The sequence below is a fragment of the Leuciscus leuciscus genome (genome assembly GCF_965113295.1).
Source record: "Leuciscus leuciscus genome assembly, chromosome: 16".
NCBI lineage: Eukaryota > Metazoa > Chordata > Actinopteri > Cypriniformes > Leuciscidae > Leuciscus > Leuciscus leuciscus.
Window position 1 is genome coordinate 1,991,229 of NC_138740.1, and position 26,801 is coordinate 2,018,029.

The following is a 26,801-nucleotide window of genomic DNA, read 5'->3' on the forward strand; positions in this document are numbered from 1 at the left end:
CCTGTTTTCAGATAGTTTCTGATGAAATACAATGGTTAAGATTGAACTTTGGACAAATGCTGCTGTCCCGAGAATTTTAGGTTTTTGTTTTATATTAAGCCTTAAAGTTCTGCATAATGAAGGGCGTGGCCACTTGAGTGACAGGTACTAGCCGTTTGTCTGCTGTCTGTTAGCGTCACGTCAAATGTGCATTCTGTCCTTTTGTTGTGTATTTTTAACAAAGTGCAAATGCTCTTATATTATACACAAGCCAGTTTTTACATCTACAGAGGCAGAACATATGTTTTCATAATATTTTCAAGATCTTTTCAAAGGACTATAGAGGTGATGCCAACTGAAGAAAGAACAAGTATTACCACTTATGAAACATTACGTTTGCGTATTACTACTAAAGCACTTTGCTGTTCTGTATCTCTTCAAGTTGAAGACAAAAACTACACAGGCGTCAGTGAGGCACTAGAGTCCCGATGACACATAACGCTAGCCATCGCGCTGACTGCATTAGCGGAGCATGAGTGTTACTCATACACAAATGACACAGTTGTGACACACTGCACTGTCACACTGCACTGTCACTATCAGTTTAAAGTCATTTCAACACCGACTCAACAGCAGACACAGGCTCTCTGACACTGTCCGGATACTGTTGCACAGCAAACACAAAGATGCATCCATTCAAGTGTGGTTATAATCCAATATATGGACATCTGATCTACGTATAAGCGCATACATCTGATTCTCCTTTCCATTCAGGAGCACGGATACTTGTTTTCAGCTCCATGGATTAAATTTAAAAACATATCTTCACTAGTGAAAGGCTGCATTGTTTCTCAGCAATGAGGTGATGACGTTGCTGTTTTTGAAGTAATTAAACTCACAGCTTGAGGTTTGTATAGAGACGTAGGTAATCACACACTTAATTAATTCAAATAAATGTAAACTTACTTTATTTCAGAATTCTAGATCTAATGACCTGCAGATAAAATAAAATCAAAACCTGAGGATCAATCATGTTACTCGTATCAAAAGCGATCACCCGTGGAGTCACTCTAGTTCTGATGGAGATTAATGTAAACAGATGTCAGATACGAGTAGGTCTTAAAGTCCCCCTGTGGTGAAAATCCAGCTTTTAATGTTGTTTATGTGTCTATGTGGTGTGTTTAATATGCTTTAAGACAAACCATGTGTAAGTTCATAAGTCGACAGCATTGCTGAGTATTTCCTCCTTAAAACTGCAGTGAACCAAAGACAGTCTCAAACACACGCTTTGAAATCGCTGGTGTTTCTGACGTCACAAACTACCTTGTAACCAATCAGATCAACGTGTGATCGTCAACCAGTGAATCTCTGAGCTGAGTGAGGGAGTGAGTGGAGGCGGGGCTCATTTGCATATTCATAGAACCGCGCATACTAAATGAGGCAAGGGTGTCGAGTTACATTCAAGATATTTTAAGGCATGAAGACATTTTTTTCACCGAAAAAACAACAACTTTTAAATATGTAATTATGGTGAGTTTTAAGGGATCAAATGATTGACTACAGGGGGACTTTTAAGGGAAGGGGTGGGACCAAAATAACAGATGGTCAGTGTAAACGCAGCCATAATAAACAGGTTTCCCAGCATGCAACTGATGTTTACACTTTTAAGGAAGTCTTACACATTTGTGGCTGCAGACTTTTAGACTTTTAACTTCAGGACACACCTTGGTTTCAGTTTATTTTGATGTTCCCTTTAACACGTTCTGTTGACTAAGTAACACTGCACAGACATCTCTACTAACTCTCATTAGAGTATTAGTAGAGTATTAGTAGGCTGGTAGGGTTAGGGTTAGAATAAGTTGACCTGTAGTTGCAAAGTTACTTATAGTCAGTAGAATGTCTGTTGAAGAGCATCGCAATAAAGAGTCAACAGATATTAAGCAGACACTCTACTAATACTCTACTAATACTCCAACACTCTGCTAGTACTCTATTAATACTCTACTTGTACTCCATCCGCCAATACTCCACCAATACTCTTCTGGCACTCTGCCGGTACTCCACCAGTACTCTGCTAGTGCTCTACTAATGCTCAACTAATACTCAACCAATACTCTACTAGTACTCTCCTAGTACTCTCCTGATACTCTCCTGATACTCTCCTGATACTCTACTAATACATCACAATAAAGAGTCAACAGACATTAAGCAGACACTCTACTAGTACTCTACTAATACTCTACTAGTACTCATTGGTACTCCACCAATACTCTACTAGTACTCTACTAATACTCCGCCAATACTCTACTAGTGCTCATTGGTACTCCACCAATACTCTACTAGTACTCTACTAGTACTCCGCCAATACTCTACTAGTGCTCTACTAGTGCTCATTGGTACTCCACCAATACTCTACTAGTACTCCGCCAATACTCCACTAGTACTCCACCAGTACTCCACCAGTACTCCACTAATTACCCAACTTGTAACTCTGCATGACACATGGAGAAACACAGAAGCAGTGACAGCAGAAGCTGGAGAGCCATCGGAGCTTGACTGACATTCAGTGGCCCAGACGTGTTTGTCTGACAGGAAACGACACCACAGACGAGTGCTCTGCTCTAGTTTGCATCTCTTGTTTACTTTCTCACTGCTGATCACTTCACATTTAAGCTGAGCCTTTACTGAACGCACAGCCATGGCCTGTCTATTCATGTACTCAAAAATACATTCATTGGGGGTCAAATAACTGCCCTGATATCATCATCAAGAAAAAAGTCTTACTAAAAGAACAGGAAATCTTACATACTTTGGAGTTTTTTATTATTTCTTAGAAGAAAAAACAATATCTTAAAGGTTTCACGGCTTTTATTTTGCGTGCCAAATTAATGTCATGTGGTGTAACTCTCGAAAACCCTGAATGACATTTACTAATTAAGTAATGATGAATGAACTTATGATTAAGATGCGCACACACACAGACACTCGATGTGAAAGTATGGTAATTTCTCTACTTGACATTCATTTGAATTCAAACTTTAAAAAAAAAGCATATTATACAAACATGATGATAATAAAGACTTAAGATTTTCTTCTGTAAACATGAATAATAAAGAATTATGACATTCAAGAATGTTGCAGCATAACAGATACTGCCATAAAATACATATATAAATATCGATATCTGCCAATAATGTCTTAGTAAGATGATATTTAAATGATTAGTTTTGATTATCAAAAGCGCTGTAGTTTAAAAAAAATATTGCAATACAATGATGATTGAGAGATGAACAAATAAGCCTTCCTCAAAAGCCTGATAATCATATTTGATACTCATGATTTTTCTAAAAACGTATGTATGATAATCAAGTAAAGCGAAGCTGCGTCCGTCTGAAATATTACTAACAATATTAAACAATATTCCTTGATAAATCAGAGCAGATTTGACAGCAGAAACACACGAGCTGAAGGAGGACGATTGTACAATTACACTAAAAGACTTTTACTTGATAAAAGAGTCTAAACTCTCAATCAGAGACAGAAGGACTGGAGGAGACTGTGTGCGACAGGTTTACTGATCATGTTGATCCTTTAGAGATCCCTTAGACATATAAATGTGATACAATAGACTTTATTGGGTAGTTTAATGTTCTTTGGCCTTGGATGTTCAATAAACATGTATATATGCACATATGCACCGACACACGACACTGACCGGCTGAGAAAAACAAAGTGCACACACACACACACACACACACACACACGCACACAGGAAACAGTACAGTACAGTCTCTGCTGCTAACTAACGGCACAAAGCCGCGTATCCCAGAACTGAGGAGTGTGTCCAGCAGATTACTGAGAAGTCTAACTGACAGACAGATCATATCAGCGGAAGAAACTCATCAACACACGAGCGTGTTGAACTTCACTCGCCACATACAGCCATTTCTCAGACATTACAAATCATATTATGTGACCCTGGACCACAAAACCAGTCCCAAGTCACACGGGTATATTTGTGGTAATAGCCAACAACACAAATTATACGATTTTTCTTTTATTCCAAAAAATCATTAGGATATTAAGTAAAGATCATGATCCATGAAGATATTTTGTACATTTCCTACCTTAAATATATCAAAAATGTATTTTTGTGAGTGAATGCAGCAAAATCGCGAACATAAATGAACAAATTTAAAGGAGATTTCCTCAATTTATAGATTTTTTTCAAATAGTCATATCTCGGCCAAATATTGTCCTAACAAACCATACATCAATGGAAAGCTTATTTATTCAGCTTTTAGATTATATATACATCTCAATTGCAAAATATTGACCGTTATGACTGGTTTTGTGGTCCAGGGTCACATATAGACCGTTGAACCTCTAGAAATGATCTTATATTTGAGCTCTTACCGTGTCCGAGGCGTCCTGAGCGTCTACGATGAGCTGTCGTTCTCCTCCGGCGATCACCTTATGAAAGCGGCGCCGTGAGTGTCTCTGAGGTCCGTGTCTCTGCAGAGCGTCGTCGTCGCTCTCGCTGGCGTTCTCCACCTGTGAAGAAGAGCCGGCGTCAGAAGCCTCAGCATCTTGGTTGAACATCCAGTTCTTCCAGACCACCGAGAGCCTGTGGAGGCGCAGGAGACTCATGTGGACGGCATTCGGAGAGTCACGGGCCGAGAGAAAGCGAGTGTGTGTGTGTCGAGTCGAGGAGTTTAACACAGCAGAACTGCAGTCAGGCCACAGCTTCCTGTAGGAAGCCGTAAATACACAAATATCCTCTGCGAGCTGAAGCAACAGGAGCCTCTGTAGCGTCTCTACATTAATCCGGACACATTTTAAAAACGGCGTTTTCGTTTAAAAGTGCTCTCCGTCCACACTAGCGTTTACAGGCGTTTCCCAAAAGTTTCTCATTCACAGTGAAACGCCTGAAAACGCTAAATTCAGCTTACAGCGCACACGTAAATAGAGGTCGACCGATTCATCGGATTTTTTGCATTTTTAACATAATCGGCATCGGCCAATATCCAAGTGTATCAAGCCGATTATTAGGCAGGCGCATCTGTGGGCAGCCTAGTGTTGTTGTTGTTGTGGAACGCGCGTTCGACGCACGCTGCGCCTAGAGTCATTCTCCAGCAGAGTGAGCAGACCTCATCCAGTGCTTAAGGAAGGAGCTAAGTTCCATGGAGAACACTCTTTTATATTTAATTAAAAACTTTTGATATGTTACTGCCAACTTAGAGAAAAAACATGAATAGGCGACATGACGTTCGGCTACTTTGAAATTGATAGCGTAGTTGAGGTTGCATTAGCACAGCAGAAGGGTTGCTATCGTCACAATAAGTAAGCAAGAATTTACAGACAGTGAATCTGAGACTTTTATTTGTTCTGTTTGTGTGTCTTATATTTGAGAGGGTTGTCACTCAATGCAGAGAAATAAGTAATAAAAAAAGAGACCAACTATATGCTAGTGAAGGACTGGCTTTGCTTTGCTAGCGTCGTTGTCGCTAGGGTTGGGTAGCTACAGACAGACCCGGAGCTAATACGGCACTGGTGCCTTAACGACCGTTATTTACCGGACCGAATATCAACGCGCATTTCTGTGCTTCATATCAGTGCTACTGTTATGTCTGTGCTTCTCTTGGATGCTCTGAAAACGGACGTTAGAATAACAGAAACATCGCTTCGCTGCACTTGACTAGTCAGCAGTTAACTTTAGCATTCCGTTAGCTAGTAACGTTAGCTGGATTAAACACGGTTAAAATGTTGGCCAAACAGTAGTGTAATGTGGGACTGTATTTCACTGTAGACTAGGGGTGGAACGGTACACGTATTCGTATTGAACCGAAACGGTACAGGCGTCACGGTTCGGTGTATAAATTTCCACGGAGAATACACGCTATAAAAATAAATAAAAGTCGCGTGCAAAGTTATGCGGAACTACTGTTAGATACGCGAGTTCTTTAGGGACGCCTAATCTGTAGCTCCGCTTTAGCTCCGGCTGCGATGTAAAGATTGCAATGCTGGAATATGCATACTGTCTATGGGAATATGTTGTGTGTGTGTGTGTGAGAGAGAGAGGGGCGCGATCGAGATCGAAAAGTCGCGTGTGTTTAAAGTCGCAAAGTGTTTACTTATATTTGTGTGCAAACGCGCGCGTGTGTGTGTGTGTGAGGCGCGGGCGCGATCGAACAGTGGAAACATAAAAACATACTCCCGTCATTTTGTTTATCAGGACATCATTCAAACTGCAAAGTGTTTAAGTTACTGTTAATTAAAATGTTAAGGAAAACAAATATATTAATCTGAAATTAGTAGCAAATTAATTTTCAATTCATTCAGGTACAATTACCAAACATATCTCAAGTTATTTTTGTCTTTTGTACAAGTGCAGATTGGTAAAGTGTTCAATAAATGTTTTTTTGTTGAGAAATTTTGTCTATCTTAAGTAATTATTTGTGTTACATTTTATCTTTCAAATAGAGGTTAAAAACAAGCACATAATCGGCCAAAATAAATCGGCAGCATTTATCGGCCATCGGCCGACACGGATTTCAAAAGATCGGCATCGGCATCGGCCTGAAAAAAACCATATCGGTCGACCTCTACACGTAAACCCTCATGAAAGCTCACTGAGATGATGCAGACAGAACAAGACATTACGCAATTCTTCTGGCAGGATTATTTTATTTAGCTAAATATCTCAGCGTTCACTGATCGTCCAGGTCGCTCTCACTCACCATTATATGTTTGGTGTAAAACACTAAAACTCTCATGTTTCACCGCAGGACAGCAGATGTGAGTGAGTTTTCTGTCATCTCTGCAGGACTGATATGAAGAGTGTGTGAAGTAACATATCTTAGCAACTGTGTGAAAGTGAATATAACAGGCACAATACCGACATAAACATGAGCATCTATGGGTTCAATATGCGTCACATGACTAAACTTGCGTCATCGTTTTTAAATACCCCCGGTTTGACAGTCCGCACTACAACACGAACACACCGTTCTCAAATTGATCCACTTTGGAGAGTTTTCAAAAAGCTTTGTTTTCATTAATAAAAACGCCGTCTCTGGACGGAAGACAAAACAGAGAGAAAAAAGATGCGTTTTCAAAGCAAAACGTATAAGTGTGGACAAGGCCTTTAAAACTGAAAATAGCCAGCGTTAATCTTCACATTCGAGTTGTGTGACCGATGTTTCCAGTTAATTAGAATGAAGCAGCAGAGAATGCTGGGAGTCACTGTGCTGCTTTTAAAGGGGTCCTATAATGCGCTTTTCACAAGATGTATTAAGTCTGTGTGTGTGTGTGTGTGTGTGTGTGTGTGTGTGTGTGTGTGTGTGTGTGTGTGTGTGTGTGTGTGTGTGTGTGTGTGTGTGTGTGTGTGTGTGTGTGTGATATGACATATGAAATGTTGGGGGATAATTAAAATGATACTATTATATATGAAACTAAAAGCGCCAGTAGGTGGCAGTGTCGTAATAAGTTATTCACTGAATCATTCATTCAACTGATTCGTTCAAACCAGCTGATTCATTCATGAGTGTCCACTGACTTTATGACTGAGTCATTGAATCATTGACTCACCTGATTCGCTCAAAAACGGTGAATCATTCGAGAACGAAACACCGCTATGTGTTGCTGGGAAACTTTTCTGCTTTGTTTTGGACTATTTTCATTGGCAAAATAGAGTAAAACAGTCAAAATTGACAACACTGTGTCTAAAAATGGTCAATTCAAGATCAACTTGATTGTTTATTGAACTGATGTACAAAATGACTCACATTTGCAATTGTGCTGATATTCGAGAAAACAGCGCTCTCGCTCTGTGTGATATTGCTTGATTATACTATACTATAAACTAGAAAATACAATAACTCATACAAGGGCAATCCATGTTTTTAATCATTTTGGTGACATGTACGACCTTGCACAACGCTATTTTACGTCAACACTGTCAAACACCACCAGTGGGAGAGCCTCGTGTGGTCTCGCAAAATTATTAAGAATACGTTGGCGGGAACTTGCTTAGTTGAGAATTGATGCCCCGGGACGTATTTAGACAAAAACTAAAATATGAACTAAAAGAAAGTCTTGCAAACAGGGCAATTATCTGGTCAGAGGTCAAAAGGTCAGCGGGTCTATCTGCCTAATGCAGGTAATTTAACCCTTTAAAGCTGGATGTGTCGTCGACGACACAGCCAACACAGCTGTATGCATGTCACTGTAACTCTTCAACCGTTTGCACTATCAAAATAATTCAAATAGTTCCTGAAAGTAATTGCGCTTTTCCGCAATAAACAGCTTATTACGGTAATGTCATGCCTTCCGTCTGCAAATGACATCAGCGCGGGATGGAAGGATTTGAACAGAGAGATACGAAGAGCGGCAGGTTAGTGTGTGCTGGATTGCATAAAATAATAAAAGAAACGAACAAATACATGGCGAAATAAGTGTTAGACAGCAGAAGAGGGGATTGGGATGATTTTTAATGAAATTTGGGAGGCGGATGGCCGTTACTCTTTCACGTATCTAAGCATGTGGTGTGTGTGTGTGTGTGTGTGTGTGTGTGTGTGTGTGTGTGTGTGTGTGTGTGTGTGTGTGTGTGTGTGTGTGCGTGTGCCTATGAATGCGTGCATGTGTATGTGTGTGTCTATGAATGCGTGCATGTATGGAAAAAAAGTGTCCTAAATGAAAACTGTGCAACCCAATGTCACAAAAACACTTGTATATATGTATTATAGTTCATTTTTTAACTTTAAAGTGTTAGTTTCTTTCGTTCATGATTTTTTCTGGGGTTTTTTCTAAATAAAAATCTGTAAATTTATTCTAGTTTTTTTTTTTTTTATTTTTTTTTTTATTCTATTTACAAACTCACCACACACAATAATGATCAATAACTGTAATTTGTTGAAAGCTTATCTTTTTCTGAAAAAGATGACACCTTGCACATGAAGAGAGCACATCGTTTTAGAATTTTACAGTAAAAAAAATCTAATTATGTGAAAAACACCTATTTTAGCTTCAGGTTCTAAAGGGTTAAAAACCTTGACAGATAAATCAAAAGAAGGACGACTTTAAGATAAATAAGTCAACAGAGGATGAAGGAGGAAACAACACCAGCAGTGTGTGAGGACCTGAGAGGACCAGCTGTAGTGAGAGAGTGGTGGCGCCCCCTGTAGGTCAGCTGGGGAATCACTGCACTGTACAAGATTATCATAATTCTAACGAGTGTAAAACGCTTCAGTGAAAGGCTGTTGATTAGTTAGTCCCTTAGCAGATGCGGTGAAAAACTACGAGATCTAATGGGATATTCAATGTAATTTTTCAGCAAAATGCTGTTAAATTTACAGTTTTTGTATGTAAGAAAAGAACAGTGAAAAACCATAAATTGAAATTCTCAGAATTCCCTGATGAATGTTGTTAAAATGAATGTTTATTGCATTATTTTAGTGTCATGTTTATATTTGTGTATGTGTGAGAAACCATCATCACGTCACAGAAGAAGGTCTGCACGGCAAGACCAAGAAACCAATACAAATGTGGTTTAACTTTGAGAAACTGCGATGGAGATATATTACTCTTGTACAGTATAATGTACATCTTAATGTAAAACTACCACTACTAATAATAATAATAATGCAGTTATTATTAAAACACATTTTCTTCCATGTTTTAATTTGAACAGTAAACCTCTGCTGTGTTGCACTTGTTTGACAAAAAATTAAAGGGCTTGTTTATAAGATAAATTAATGTTTTATGCCTTCATTTGATTACCAGAAAACTTTAAATACACAATATATAAAAAAAATATATAAAAAAAAAAACATTTCATAGGACCCTATTATTGTATACAAATTAATAAATTAAGTTGTTTTTATGAATTCAACTAAATAAATATGTTTTGATTAAACCATTAAACCATTCAAAGCTGAAGCGCTTCAGGAGCCGGTGTGTGCCGGAGTTAATCATCCAGGAGACGGGAGACAGAAGAGACGCATCTCAGCATCTCTCAGCATCTCAGCATCTCAGCATCTCAGCGCTCGGCTCTGGGCTGGTGTCACGTTTTTATGGGGTCTTTGGGGTATTTTTTCAGTATTTGGTAATTTTTGTGTTAACCAGATCTTGGGTCAGACTTAACAACCCAGGGACTGAGGTAACTGTTCACTGATTGTGAATGGACAGGTTATGGTTACAGTATATATCAGCTACGAGTGAAACACGAGATCCAGAGACGTTACGGTGGAAACGGCACAACAGAGACTGAATTACACTTTAATTACTTATAAATCTTTAATTTTTACATCTAATATTTGTTCAAACAAGCTTAAATGTTGGCAATATGTATAAAAAATGATTGAAAATATGATTGAAAATAAAATAGCCAGTGGTTGTATCGAGTATTTTATTTTACTTTAGAGAATTTAAGTTAATCTGTAGACATTCACTCATGTAAGAAGTAAAAACAAAAAAGGAAAAAGGAATATTAAAAATGAATTTGAACATCGAACCGCATGTTTCCCATCAGGTCCTGTGGCATAAACACTCTGATACACACCGACCTTCATCTACATCCTAAGAAGAGTCAACACATGCCTTACTCCAGGACAGCCAATGAGAGAGCTAGTTTACTCCAGGACAGCCAATGAGAGAGCTAGTTTACTTCAGGACAGCCAATGAGAGAGCTAGTTTACTTCAGGACAGCCAATGAGAGAGCTAGTTTACTCCAGGACAGCCAATGAGAGAGCTAGTTTACTTCAGGACAGCCAATGAGAGAGCTAGATTACTTCAGGACAGCCAATGAGAGAGCTAGATTACTTCAGGACAGCCAATGAGAGAGCTAGTTTACTCCAGGACAGCCAATGAGAGAGCTAGTTTACTTCAGGACAGCCAATGAGAGAGCTAGTTTACTCCAGGACAGCCAATGAGAGAGCTAGTTTACTTCAGGACAGCCAATGAGAGAGCTAGATTACTTCAGGACAGCCAATGAGAGAGCTAGATTACTTCAGGACAGCCAATGAGAGAGTTAGTTTACTTCAGGACAGCCAATGAGAGAGCTAGTTTACTTCAGGACAGCCAATGAGAGAGCTAGATTACTTCAGGACAGCCAATGAGAGAGCTGGTTTACTTCAGGACAGCCAATGAGAGAGCTAGATTACTTCAGGACAGCCAATGAGAGAGCTAGATTACTTCAGGACAGCCAATGAGAGAGTTAGATTACTTCAGGACAGCCAATGAGAGAGCTAGATTACTTCAGGACAGCCAATGAGAGAGCTAGTTTACTTCAGGACAGCCAATGAGAGAGTTAGTTTACTTCAGGACAGCCAATGAGAGAGCTAGTTTACTTTGGGACAGCCAATGAGAGAGCTAGTAGAGGGATGAACCCTGAGCTTTCATTTCCAGTGAGAGTTCATGACCATCAGCCCATGCAAGATAAAGCTCATGTAATGGTTCATTTCCTAAACCACGCTGGAGAACAACAGATAAGACAATATATTATTACACACACACTCCAGCTCTACTCTGGGGAGACACTGATTTGTTTCCAGTGAGAACTGAACTAAATGTAATGTTTCTGCCCACACATAACTGCATGTATTTGCAATTAAATGCAAATGTATTACAGTTTCAATTTATATTAAATGCAACTTTAAAGTGCTTTTTGACCCATGTAAGAACATCTTTATAAGTAATTTCAATATTACTTTTGAAATAAGTTTAAAGTGACAAGCATTTATGATACAATAAAATATACTTTATCAATGGGATGACATTAAAGTGCATTTTATTGTGCCATAAATGCTTGTCAGCGGAACACTTTAAACTTATTTCAAAAGTCATATTGTGACAGTATCACATCAAAGCTGTTGCACGACAACTAATTATTAAAACATATATAAAAATACACTAGTAAATGTACCAAGTAAAACTTAATTTGACATTATTAAAAAGTGTAACGTTTAAACTTCACGTACACTACCGTTCAAAAGTTTGGGGTCAGTAAGATTTTTAATGTTTTTAAAAGAAGTCTCTTCTGCTCACCAAGGCTGCATTTATTTGATTAAAAAAAAAACTATAAAAAAAACAGTAATATTGTGAAATATTATGACAATTTAAAATGACTGTTTTCTATTTTAATATATTTTAAAATGTAATTTATTCCTGTGATCAAAGCTGTATTTTCAGCATCATTACTCCAGTCTTCAGTGTCACATGATCCTTCAGAAATCATTCTAATATGAGGATTTGATGCTCAAGAAACATTTATGATTATTATCAGTGTTAAAAACAGTTTTTTACACTTTTATTTCATGATGCTATAATGAAAAGAAAGTTCAAAAGAACAGCATTAATCTGAAATCTAAAGCTTTTGTAACATTAAACACGACCGTTCAAAAGTTTGGGGTCAGGAAGAATTTTAATTTTATTTTTGGGGGAAATAAATCAAATAAATCAATACTTTTATTCATCAAGGATGAGTTAAACTGATCAAAAGCTACAGTAAATACATTTATAATGTTAGAAAATATTCTATTTGAAATAAATGCTGTTCTTTTGAACTTTCTATTCATCAAAGAATTTTGAAAAATTGTACACAACTGTTTTCAACATTGATAATAATCATAAATGTTTCTTGAGCATCAAATCATCATATTAGAATGATTTGTGAAGGATCATGTGACACTGAAGACTGGAGTAATGATGCTGAAAATTCAGCTTTGATCACAGGAATAAATTACAGTTTAAAATATATTAAAATAGAAAACAGTCATTTTAAATTGTCGTAATATTTCACAATATTACTGTTTTTTTTATAGTTTTTTTATCAAATAAAAGCAGCCTTGGTGAGCAGAAGAGACTTCTTTTAAAAACATTTAAAAAAAATCTTACTGACCCCAAACTTTTGAATGGTAGTGTATGTTTTTTACATTAATAGTTTGTTGGAAAAATTAGTTTCAAAATCATTCTGATGGTGCACTGACTTCTAATAACTTTGAAAGTCAAATGTCATGTTCTGGGAGGCTAAGAGACCAAAGACAACGCTGATGGAGGAATCGGAAAAGAAAAAAAGAAAGTGATCGGGATGTTGCAAATGGTTTATGTTGTCTTGAGGTTAGTTGTAGTTTCCTGTCTCACGACTAACGGGAAGAACACATACATCAGACTGTAATGTTTCTTATGTTAATTAGTTAATCACTGGCGAGAAAGATTGCACAACAGCAGCCTAAAACAATAACTAAATAGATATTGATGACTACTAGGACTGGGACGATACACCAATCTCCCGATTCGATACTATCACGATACTTGGGTGCCGATACGATATGTATTGCGATTTTTTTAAGAATTGCGATTCTACAAGTATTGAGATTCGATATTGCAAAATATTGCAATTTTTTTAACACTAGACCATCGGGAAAAGTTAAATCATACACTTATACAGACTGTGCATGATGTATAAGAGGAGTCATATTTAAAAAAAACAAATCATCACATCTTTCTGACTTATCTTTCAGAAGCATCATACCGGACTACATTCTCTTTAATAAATGATTAAAAAACAAATACATTTTTGAACAGTCACTTGTCGCCACCTAGTGGAGAAACAATGTAATCGATAAATGCGTTATTTTAAGCGCCAAGTTTCTATCAAAAGCTGATTTTGATCGCTATCGTAGTCATCAGTGTTTATATTTGAACTTTAAACTTTTATCCCAGTACTTCTATGACAATTTGAACTATTGCATCACAGAAATAATGACACTATGAGGTTGAAAAGAGTGTTTGTGAAGATGTTTCATGACGACGCCAACACAGATCTGAATGTTGCGATATGATTTTGTCAGGTTTAATAGACACGAATTGGAAGAAGATCGCGAGTGTGTTTGAATGGAGATCGCAGTCTTTTAAAGATGAATAATGCATCTCTACTGTCTTATCTCTCTCTCAGTATATGAGGAGGGCTTTCAGTCTCACGTCTCTTCCACGCCTTTAGAAAAGGGATATTACGACACTAAACACTCATAGATAACAACACATTTCATCCTCTGTTGGAACGAAAGTGGCTAACTTCTGTCAACCTCGTCTATAAGCAAGGACAAAACTAAAGCAATTTCATTTAAATTTAAATCGATTTTAGAATCGTAAAAAAAAAACTATTGCGATAGATCGTGAGTCGATTTTTTTCTCCCAGCCCTAATGACTACTAGTTAAGATTATTCCAAAAGGGAACTTGATTTCAGAGGAAAGTGTCACTGATGGAGTAGTTCACTTCAGAATTAAAACCTCCTGATAATTTACTCTCCCCAAGTCATCCAAGATGTTCATTATGTAATGTGTGTCGCATCACAGCTAGTACAAGACGGGCATTTGTGGTTAAAAGTATATAAATGTTTATTTTGTTATAAAATGTCGGCTGGTTTGTCTAGATAAGACTCTTATTCCTCGGCTGGATCGTGTCGAGACTTTGAAGCTGCACTGAAACTCACATCTGGACCTTCAACCCGTTGGACCCCATTGAAGTCACTATATGGAGAAACATCCTGGAGTGTTTTCCTCAAAAACCTTCATTTCTTTTCCACTGAAGAAAGAAAGACATGAACATCTTGGATGCCGTGGGGGAGAGTAAATTATCAGGAAACTGTCATTCTGAAGTGAGCTATTCCTTCAAGGAAGCACGTTTCGACTGCTTTAGTCTATGTTCTGTCAGTCTGAACGTCTAATGTGTGTGTGTAACACGCCACTCACCACAATCATCTCAGACGGCTCTAAAGTGATGCATTCACAGCCTCTTCTTCCTCCACGCTGAGTCCCGAAACTGCAGACACACACAGAGAGACACGAATCAGGGAAACAAATCTCACACACATATCAAATCTCAATCACAATCAGAAAACCACGTTTTTATTTCCACAAAGACAGTCTATATGGTTATGTAATGCCCAATTATGATGAGCCCCAGTTCTTAGTTTACATGATGTGGCCCATAAGAGACACTCAACAGCCGGCCGTCTTGAAGAAGTAAACATAAAGACAACATTAGTGAAGATGATGTTCAGAGGCCGGTGTCTAATTTCACACTGCTAATGAAAACAGGCTAGTAGGGGTTAGCGGTTGAACACACTAGTCAACTTTAACACCGTGTCCTAACTACACGCGACGTGACGCCAGGCGATAATAACCGACACATTTATATGCAAACCATATAAAAGTGAATTTTGCATCCAATAACCCCTTTAATGAGCAATGGACATCAGGACTAGTGGTGATGTAAATATGCATATCATCTGCATAACAGTGATACCCAAGACCATATTTCCTGATAATCTGCCCAAGAGGAAGCATGTAAATGCTAAATAAAATAGGGCCCAACACTGAACCCTGAGGAACTCCCTGTCGAACAGGCACAGTATCAGATTTGAAGCTAAAAAGTTCTAGGATACATTTCATAGTAACTACAACACACAGCTTCACTATTAGAGAGACGATACCAGGTGCAATTCACACGCAGGGCCCTATTTTAACGATCTGAAAGGCAACCACTGCGTCTGTGTAGATGAGAGAATCAAAGTGTATGTGCGTTGAATTGTTTTCTGAAATTGCAAAATAGCACCAGGGAACGTTTGCGCCGGAACACGCCTCCTCTCTTCGCTGAACCGCCCCCGGGAGCGCATGTTCCTTCCCTAATTTACCGACATGCGTCTGTGAAGGGAAAAGTCCGCTGTGCGTCGGGTGCAAAATAGGAATGATACATGCGTCAGTGTACAAAGTCAATTGTGCTGGGTGCAAGATAGGGCCCGCAATCTCTCTCACTAATGCATTCATATAAATGTAATCTTTACTGTGCAACTTTATCTATATCTGATTTACAACAAGCAAAATCTGTGAGAAATATAACAACCCAAAGACAAAAGAACTGATAAGAACAAGCTGTTATCTAGGAGCGCTGTGTCAGATGCCATTGCTGTGGACAAGGCAACACGTGATCGAGTCTCGCCTCAAGGTTTAGGCTTATTTGTTCATCAAAGATGTCCTCAGCGACTAGTCGACGTCAACTCGTCTTTCATCACATAAATGTCGACTTTAAAAAACCCTGAAGTCGTTCAACCCCTAGTGGGGGTATGCGATATTGTTAAGACCAAACTTCTGAGACAAAGACCAAGATCTTAATTATTTTGCCGACCCCTACTTGAATCTAAATTATTTTGCCTGCATATTCTTATGAAGGGAAACAACTTAAATTCTGTCCGAGTTTCACTGACACAAACAAGCAAAGCTAGATTGCCATACATTCTTTTCAAAAACAGCAGAACTAAAGTCACACAGCAAAAGACACGCAACTGATTTACTTCTGCTTAGTAAAGTGGCCTAGACTGGAAGTGAACATGTCATAAAAGTGGCCTGTTCTGTGACCCTGTTACAGGTCAAGAGCAGCTGAATACCTGACACACACACTAACACACAGCTGATGGCAGTACAGTGCTCATATGGACAGTATTAACAACTATCTGTTGTGTATAAACACTGTAGTAAACGAGTCATGTGAATAATACAACGCTTCACATTTTATGTTTGAGATCATATTGAAATGAACCTCAATCCTCTCCATGGCTCAGGCAGAGCGTGGCATCAGTGCTGCCTTGAAAGGGACTTTCAGTTTCTCTCTCAGATCACGGCGCAGTGCAGTCGTGTCTGCAGTGTGTGAGCAGAGCAAGAGGGGGTCAGAGGTCAGGTTTGTTTTGACATCTCTTCACACTCCAGTGAGCCTTAAGTCTGCTGTCAGATTCAGGGAAAAGCTGTCAGGAGCGTTCGAGCTCATGCACTCCTCTCTGTGGATGAGCGCTAGTCCTACAGCCAGTGTGTGTGTGTGTGTGTGTGTGTGTGTGTGTGTGTGTGTGTGTGTGTGTGTGTGTGTGTGTGTGTGTGTGTGTGTGTGTGTGTGTGTGTGTGTGTGTGTGTGTGTGTGTGTGTGTGACGTCACCGTCGGCCGGAGTCTCTGCGGTTACACACACTGAGTGGCAGAAACACTGAGTGGTACGGAAACACCTAAAACGGGAAAGAGCTTTGAGATCGACTGTACAACTAGATTTGATAAGAAATCTGAGGTGTATTTTTACACACTTCCGAAAGCTACAGAAAAGAGAAGCAAATGGAATAAAAACAAACAACTGAAAATTGAAACAACTGGATCTAGGCAGAGAAAGCTGGATTTGCAGTTATTATTTTGTGTCAATATGCTGAATTTAGGGGTAAAATCACACCCTATATATTGTATTGTTATATATTGTACAACTCATTAATTAAATATTTACCATCGTATAATCTGCATAATTGGATGTTTTTAAATAAACTGACAAAAGACTACACAAGTTTTAGGGCTGGACGATATGATGATATATATAACATTGATATAAGTGATCAACTGGATTTAGACATATATTGTATTTATATAAAGTATTCACAAGCAAACTTGCTTTATGCGTTTCCCCGGTAATGTCAATGTGTCACGCAAAGAAAAGGGATTAGTTCAAACTATAGTCTCACACTATAGACGTTCGTCGTTACACTACATCCTTATGCACCGCTTTCTGCCAGGACTTTTATGTGCTTTTCCCAAATCACTGAAGTGACGTCGACCTCCGGGTTAGCGGTTAGCGGTAGCATTAGCCGTCAGGCAAGTGTTTTTTAAATAAACTCCTGATGTACTTTCAAACTTTCCAATGCCTCGTTTTATGGGCACTCTTATATAAACTATATATATTTATATTTTATGGGCACTCTCTATATATTTATAGCACTCTTTAATACTAACAGACACTACTATACTTATCACCATTTGATTAAAGGTACAATATGCAAGAATTTTTGCCGCTAGAGGGCGCTACATTCCAAACAACAACAACGGCGTAGCTTGATGACGATGTGAAGGAGCGTGGAATGATGGGAACTGTCGTTTTAAACTCCACCGTGGATGTAAATCAGTCAGACGGGAATCGAAAAATCATGTTCATGGATGAGGCTAAGTTCTATTTTTATAAATGTTGCGTTTAATGACATGCTTTTTGTGGCGAGGGGGGCGTGGTTCAGCACGGTCTGTGATGGGAGAGAAAAGAGACGAGCAAGTAGGTCAAGTGCAAATGCACCTGTGTCTTATTGCAGTGATCGGCGTGGAGAGACCGCTTATAAGCCGCGCTGGAACGAGAGAGAGACTGGAGAGAAAACTGGACGCAGAGGAAGAAAACCGGTGGATCCGAGCTCTCATTTTTGAACTGTTTTGTGCCGTCGCGGTTGCCACAGTGAACGCGCGTTGTGTGCGGCTTTTGTTTGTTTTGCTTTATTTTAATAAAGTACGAGTCCCAGTCACGACGACGCGTCTTCTTCCTTCCTGACTCTTAAACCTCATCACACTTTTATTTCATTAAAATGAATTAACCGCAAGAAAAGTAAGGTTTAACATTGGATATCATAGATGTTACTGTATTTGTTGAATTCGTTGTTGTGATAACGTTGCGCAGTTTTACATGTTCTAAACAATTGTTGTAAAAGTACATTCGAACATGCCCACATCATTTGCCAAAATACTGATTAATCTTTATGTATAACACATGCTATGTTTATTTACATGGCCATAAACACCAGACGTGATAAACAATGTCAATAAACTAAACACAAATCTAAAGCAATAATACTTTCCTTACATAAACATAACTATTACCGAATGCTACATTTGAAAAATATAAAATTAAGCATGCTTTGTCGACAGAACCAGCTGCAATCGGTAAAGAATAATTGTGTCCCATAACGACTGCAAGAAACAAGCTAAAGTTTGTAGCTTGATAGACGCTACAACTACAACTTCCGCATTTGTCCAGGACTCCACGCAGTACGAGCGGAAACCGAGGGTGACGCGGATATGACGCAATTGACTGGCGACTCCCAGCTCCCCCCTGCTCTAACGCCCCGTTTCCTTGGTTAAAATCGCAATTTTCTCACGATTTAAAAATAGTTGGAAACATTTGGGATATTGTAAGTAATCAACTTAACAAAATATATAACACTGGCCTTGAGATTTTGGGATATTTTAATGCAAAATTCTTACATATTGTACCTTTAAGTGTACAGCCCTACTATTCATACAAAAATTGCCAAATTCTCTGACATTCCGTGTTATACTATAAATTCCATTTTTATGACTGGATTCCATGTTTCCATCTACGTTTTCCATTTCCACATCATGGAAATCATTAGGGCTGGGAGAAAAAAAATCGACTCACTTAACTATCGCTATTGTTTTGTTTACGATTTTAAAATCTTTTTTTTTTTTTTTGAATCAATATTGATTCAAATGAAATTGCTTTATTTTTGTCCTTGCTTATAGACAAGTTTTTTTTTTTTTTCAACAGGGACAATGTGCAAAAAACATGAATTAAAGATGCTTTGCACCAGATTTAGCTTAAGCTAGTTTCCATCTGCAGCGCGGGAAGTTATCCACTTTTGTTCCAACAGAGGATGAAATGTGTCGTTATCTATGAGTGTTTAGTGTCGTAATATCCCTTTTTCAAGAGGACGCGTGGAAGAGACGTGAGACTGAAAGCCCTCCTCATATACTGAGAGAGAGATAAGACAGTAGAGCTGCACGATTCATCTTTAAAAGACTGCGATCTCCATTCAAACACACTCGCGATCTTCTTCCAATTCGTGTCTATTAAACCTGACAAAATCATATCGCAACATTCAGATCTGTGTTGGCGTCGTCATGAAACATCTTCACAAACACTCTTTTCAACCTCATAGTGTCATTATTTCTGTGATGCAATAGTTCAAATTGTCATAGAAGTACTGGGATAAAAGTTTAAAGTTCAAATATAAACACTGATGACTACGATAGCGATCAAAATCAGCTTTTGACAGAAACTTGGTGCTTAAAATAACGCATTTATCGATTACATTGTTTCACCACTAGGTAGTGGTAGTCAAGTCAAGTCAAGTCAAGTTTATTTGAATAGCGCTTTTCACAATACAGATTGTATCAAAGCAGCTTCACAGTATTAAATTAAAATAATACAACAAAGTTTGTTTTTTTTTCAAGAGGAATTTATTGATTGATAAAATTAAATTAAATATCCCCAAAATATCCCCAACTGAGCAAGCCAAAGGCAACAGTGGCAAGGAACCGAAAAACTCCATCAAGTGACCTAATGGTGTCCTAAAACTCCATCAGGTGACCTAATGGAGAAAAAAAACCTTGGGAGAACCCAGGCTCAGTCGGGGGCCAGTTCTCCTCTGGCATTTATGAGCTAGAGGCCGGATTGTAGTTTGAACTGTGGGATTATATGAATGCCTGGCTGAAGAGATGCGACTTTAATCTAGTTTTAATCTGGGAGAGCGAGTCTGAGCAACGAACAGTATCAGGAAGACTATTCCAGAGTTTTGGAGCCAAATGTGAGAATGCTCTCCCTCCTTTGGTGGTTCTGGATATCCTAGGTATGACCAAAAGCCTTGAATTTAGTGATCTTAAAGAGCGCGATGGATTATAGGGCGATAGAAGATCCGTTAAATAGACTGGAGCTAAGCCGTTTAGGGCTTTATAAGTCAGTAGCAATACCTTGTAATTAATACGGAGCTTTATAGGTAACCAATACAGTGATGATAAAATCGGTGTTATATGATCATATTTTCTTGATCTCGTAAGAACTCTAGCGGCGGCATTTTGGACTAACTGTAGCTTGTTTATTGAGGATGCAGGACAACCAGCTAATAAAGCATTACAGTAATCCAGTCTCGAGGTCATGAATGCATGAACTAACTTTTCTGCATCAGAAACTGATAGCATATTACGTAGCTTAGCAATGTTTCTAAGGTGGAAAAAGGCTGTTTTTGTAACATATGAAATATGATTTTCAAAAGACAGGTTGCAATCGAGTATAACACCCAGGTCTTTTACTGTAGAGGATAAAGTAACAGGACATCCTATGATGTTAAAGTTGTATTGTGCGAGGTAGTGGTAAAAGAAGTTACTTATGCTCACCAAGGCTGCATTATTTGATAATATATATATATTATATTATATTTTAAAATGCAATTTATTCCTGTGATCAAAGCTGAATTTTCAGCATAATTCAGAAATCATTCTAATATGATGATTTGATGCTCAAAAAAACATTTATTATTATTATCAATGTTGAAAACAGTTGTGTACAATTTTTTTTCAGGATTTGAAAATAAAAATAAAATTTAAATTATTACTCAACCAAACTTTTGAACGGTAATTTTTAATGTTACAAAAGCTTTCTGTTTCAGATAAATGCTGTTCTTTTGAACTTTCTATTCATCATAGCATCATGAAATAAAAATTTAAATAACTGTTTTCAACATTGATAATAATCATAAATGTTTTTTGATCATAAAATCATCATATTAGAATGTTTTCTGAAGGATCATGTGACACTGAAGACTGGAGTAATGATGCTGAAAATTCAGCTTTGATCAAAGGAATAAATTACACTTTACTAGATATTCACATAGAAAACAGCTGATTTAAATTGTAATAATATTTCACAATATTACTGTTTTGTTTTGTATTTTTAATCAAATAAATGCAGCCTTGGTGAGCAGTACCGATCCCAAACTTTTGACTGGTCATGTATATCATGTACGGTCTGTATAAGTGTATGATTTGGCTTTTCTCGATGGTCTAGTGATTTATTTCTCAAATACATTGCAATATCGTATCGGCACCCACGTATCGTGATAGTATCGAATCGGCTCTAAATATTATTTATAAAGGTTTTTAAACGACCAAACACACTCACTTACACATTTCTGAGAACTGGAATATCAGATAGTTGATGATATGGCAAGTTGGTGAATAATTTGAATAAAAAAGGGAAAAACGTAATAAAAGCAATACATCTGTCATACAGTGTTATTGTGGCTGCGGTGTGTCACGTGACAAATATGACGCGATCCTAGTTTACGAAGTGATCAGATGCACCATTTTTACTGCTAAACAGGGGATAAAATCCCACAGAGGGACATTGGAGGAACCGGACCCACATGAACAGACCATAATATCAGGAGCGATTCTGTCCACGCCAGACGAGAGAAAACACCCACAACACCTCTGTAATATAATCAAATATATTCAAGCTGTTTATCCATTTTCTAGCCCTGAATTAAAAAATATAAAATCAAGCCGAATTTTCGTTTTGTCTTTTTTCTTTTAAACGAATAAATTAGCAGTTTTCGAATTTTCTACTTTCAACTTTAAATCGAAAAACGAATGAACGCAACGCAACGTACCAGTACCGGACCAGTAACGGTGGAGAAAGCATGAAAATCCAGACCTGTTAGATCATCATTTCACATAAAACAAGAGTAATTGGTTTCAGTTTATTTTGAAGGTCCCTTTAACACGTTCTGTTGACTATGAGTAACACTGCACCAACATCTCTACTAACTCTGGTAGGGTTAGGGTTAGAATAAGTTGACATGTAGTTGTAAAGTTACTTATAGTCAGTAGAATGTCTGTTGAAGAGCATCACAATAAAGAGTCAACAGATATTAAGCAGACACTCTACTAATACTCTACCGATGCTCCACTGATACTCCACTGATACTCCACCGATACTCCACCGATACTCTACTGATACACTCCACTGATACTCCACTGATACTCCACCGATACTCCACTGATACTCCACCGATACTCCACCTATACTCCACTGATATTTTTACGATACTCCACCGATACTCCACCGATACTTCACCGATACTCTACTGGTACTCCACTGATACTCTACTAATACTCTGATACACCACTAGTACTCTACTAATACACCACTAAAACTCTACTAATACTCTACTGATACACCACCAATACTCCACCAATACTCCACCAATACTCCACCAATACTCCACTAATACTATACTGATACTCTACTGATACTCTACTGATACTCTACTGATACTCTACTGATACACCACTAGTACTCTACTGATACTATACTGATACTATACTGATACACCACTATACTCTACTAATACACCACTAGTACTCTACTGATACTATACTGATACTCTACTGATACATCACTAATACACCACTAGTACTCTACTGATACACCACTAATACTCCACTAATACACCACTAGTACTCTACTGATACTATACTGATACTCTACTGATACACCACTAATACTCTACTAATACACCACTAGTACTCTATATATACTTATAGTCAACAGAATGTTCAAAAGGGGCCCTCAAAATAAAGTGTTACCGAGTCATTTTTGCAAATAAACCGAGTGAAGAGTGCAGTAAGTACACGAGCAGCTCCTGGAGTGTGATGTAAAGGGACAGGTTTAAACTGAACGTGCAGAAGTGAGTCTGAGCGGAGCTTCCTCTTCCTGATCCTGATGATGTTCAAAACACCACAGAAACGTGACAAAAGAGAGTGCTGACGCTGAACACACACACCACCGGCAGCCTGGGACTGTGTCGCGCCGGTAAAACAACACACACATACAGATTTGAGTTCTGTGACCAGACCCCGTACACACACACACACACACACTTACACACACAGATCTGAGTTCTGTGACCAGACCCTGTATACACACATAAAACACACACACAGATCTGAGTTCTGTGACCAGACCCTGTATACACACATAAAACACACACAACACACACACAGATCTGAGTTCTGTGACCAGACCCTGTATACACACATAAAACACACACACACACACAGATCTGAGTTCAGTGAAGTCATAGAAAACCCGCTGTTACTCACAGTAAAGAAAGCCAACAGCGAACGGGAGAAAGCTGAGAGAGGAACGGCTCACACACACACACACACCTCTTTCAGCTGTGTGTGTGTCCGTTAGGAATGAACGTGCTGCTACAGGAGCTCAATGTTGATCGCCCGTGACATGAGGAGCTTCACCAACGGCTTTAGGCCCAGAGCACAAACAATGCAGATTAACCAGTCTAAAGCATCTGAGGTATTCTTCAGCTGATCGCACACACTCACACACACACCTGAGCGCCCGGATTCTCCAGCGCTGACGAGGAGAACAGCCTCTTACTGGAGGAAATCACGAGCTCGTGCTGCAAAACTTCCAGAAGAGAAAGAAAGATGAAAGAAAGAGCACTTCTGAAATCCTGAAAGGAATGACTCTTAGATGAGCAAACTTCCCAGTTCTCCTCTGTGGTCTTTACGTGCGTGTGTGTGAGTGAGAGAGAGAGAGAGAGAGACAGGGTGTGTGTGTATGTGTGTGTGTGTGTGTGTGTGTGTGTGTGTGTGTGAGTGAAAGAGAGAGAGACAGAGACAGTGTGTGTGTGTGTGTGTGTGTGTGTGTGTGTGTGTGTGTGTGTGTGTGTGTGTGTGTGTGTGTGTGTGTGTGTGTGTGTGTGTGTGTGTGTGTGTGTGTGTGCGCTTCCTGTCTCCATGTGTTCATGACACACAGCTGGAAAACTCTAGCGGCACGAGTTCCTCATTCCTCATTCCCACTGACCCCCGCAGAGGTCAACAAACAGACAGGACACACACACATCCCTTTATGCTTCAGGACAAGACACACCCACAATCAAAACAAACACTGCAGCCCCGAGGCTTCATATGTGTGTAAAACAAACTAAACACCACAAACCATTTCAGGGCCTTCCTATAGTTCAACTCTTTCTCTTGCAGAATTCATACTGTGATGATTCAAATATATATATATATATATATCAATTCTGAATTGAAATGGTTTCAAGACTTATTTTCCGCTTTTCATACACCGATCCCAGCTGTGCTTTCTCTCTCTAACTCACTCACTCACTCACTCACTCACTCACTCACTCACTCACTCACTCACTCACTCACTCACTCACTCACTCACTCACTCACTCACTCACTCACTCACTCACTCACTCACTCACTCTCTCACTCACTCTCTCTCTCTCTCACTCACTCTCTCACTCTCTCTCTCTCTCACTCTCTCACTCTCTCACTCTCTCTCTCTTTCACTCACTGTCTCTCTCTCTCTCACACACACTCCGCAGTGTGTGTTTTAATAAAGTAGAGTTAGTTGTGTTGTGTGTTTGAGACTGATGAGCAGCGCTGTGTTCATCCACACACGAGTGTGTTCGTGACGCAAGTGTGTTCAGCGTCTCGTATCGGCTCAGTTCGTGACGCGAGTGTGTTCAGCGTCTCGTATCGGCTCAGTTCGTGAAGCCAGTGTGTTCAGCGTCTCGTATCGGCTCAGTTCGTGACGCGAGTGTGTTCAGCGTATCGGCTCAGTTCGTGACGCGAGTGTGTTCAGCGTCTCGTATCGGCTCAGTTCGTGACGCGAGTGTGTTCAGCGTCACGTATCGGCTCAGTTCGTGACGTGAGTGTGTTCAGCGTCGCGTATCGGCTCAGTTCGTGACGTGAGTGTGTTCAGCGTCGCGTGTCGGCTCAGTTCGTGACGCGAGTGTGTTCAGCGTCTCGGCTCAGTTCGTGACGCGAGTGTGTTCAGCGTCTCGTATCGGCTCAATTCGTGACGCGAGTGTGTTCAGCGTCTCGTATTGGCTCAGTTCGTGACGCGAGTGTGTTCAGCGTCTCGTATTGGCTCAGTTCGTGACGCGAGTGTGTTCAGCGTCTCGTATCGGCTCAGTTCGTGACGTGAGTGTGTTCAGCGTCTCGTATCGGCTCAGTTCGTGACGCGAGTGTGTTCAGCGTCTTGTATCGGCTCAGTTCGTGACGCGAGTGTGTTCAGCGTCTCGTATCGGCTCAGTTCGTGACGCGAGTGTGTTCAGCGTCTCGTATCGGCTCAGTTCGTGACGCGAGTGTGTTCAGCGTCTCGGCTCAGTTCGTGACGCGAGTGTGTTCAGCGTCTCGTATCGGCTCAGTTCGTGACGCGAGTGTGTTCAGCGTCACATATCGGCTCAGTTCGTGACGCGAGTGTGTTCAGCGTCTCTCAGTTCGTGACGCGAGTGTGTTCAGCGTCGCGTATCGGCTCAGTTCGTGAAGCCAGTGTGTTCAGCGTCTCGTATCGGCTCAGTTCGTGACGCGAGTGTGTTCAGCGTCTCGTATCGGCTCAGTTCATGACGCGAGTGTGTTCAGCGTCTCGTATCGGCTCAGTTCGTGACGCGAGTGTGTTCAGCGTCTCGTATCGGCTCAGTTCGTGACGCGAGTGTGTTCAGCGTCTTGTATCGGCTCAGTTCGTGACGCGAGTGTGTTCAGCATCTCGTATCGGCTCAGTTCGTGACGCGAGTGTGTTCAGCGTCTCGTATCGGCTCAGTTCGTGACGCGAGTGTGTTCAGCGTCTCGGCTCAGTTCGTGACGCCAGTGTGTTCAGCGTCTCGTATCGGCTCAGTTCGTGACGCGAGTGTGTTCAGCGTCACATATCGGCTCAGTTCGTAACGCGAGTGTGTTCAGCGTCTCTCAGTTCCTGACGCGAGTGTGTTTAGCGTCTCGTATCGGCTCAGTTCGTGAAGCCAGTGTGTTCAGCATCTCGTATCGGCTCAGTTCGTGACGCGAGTGTGTTCAGCGTCTCGTATCGGCTCAGTTCGTGACGCGAGTGTGTTCAGCGTCTCGTATCGGCTCAGTTCTTGACGCGAGTGTGTTCAGCGTCTCGTATCGGCTCAGTTCGTGACGCGAGTGTGTTCAGCGTCTCGTATCGGCTCAGTTCGTGACGCGAGTGTGTTCAGCGTCTTGTATCGGCTCAGTTCGTGACACGAGTGTGTTCAGCGTCTCGTATCGGCTCAGTTCGTGACGCGAGTGTGTTCAGCGTCTCGTATCGGCTCAGTTCGTGAAGCCAGTGTGTTCAGCGTCTCGTATCGGCTCA

General features: G+C 39.8%; 1 protein-coding gene across 1 annotated transcript in view; it reads right to left on the reverse strand.

Annotated features, from left to right (window-relative positions):
• rapgef6 (Rap guanine nucleotide exchange factor (GEF) 6) overlaps positions 1-26,801 on the reverse strand; it is a 165,445-nt gene that overhangs the window by 91,123 nt on the left and 47,521 nt on the right. Inside the window, 2 exon segments of the mRNA XM_082140848.1 lie at positions 4,396-4,533; positions 14,731-14,800. Coding sequence (XP_081996974.1) covers positions 4,396-4,533; positions 14,731-14,800 — 208 coding nt within the window.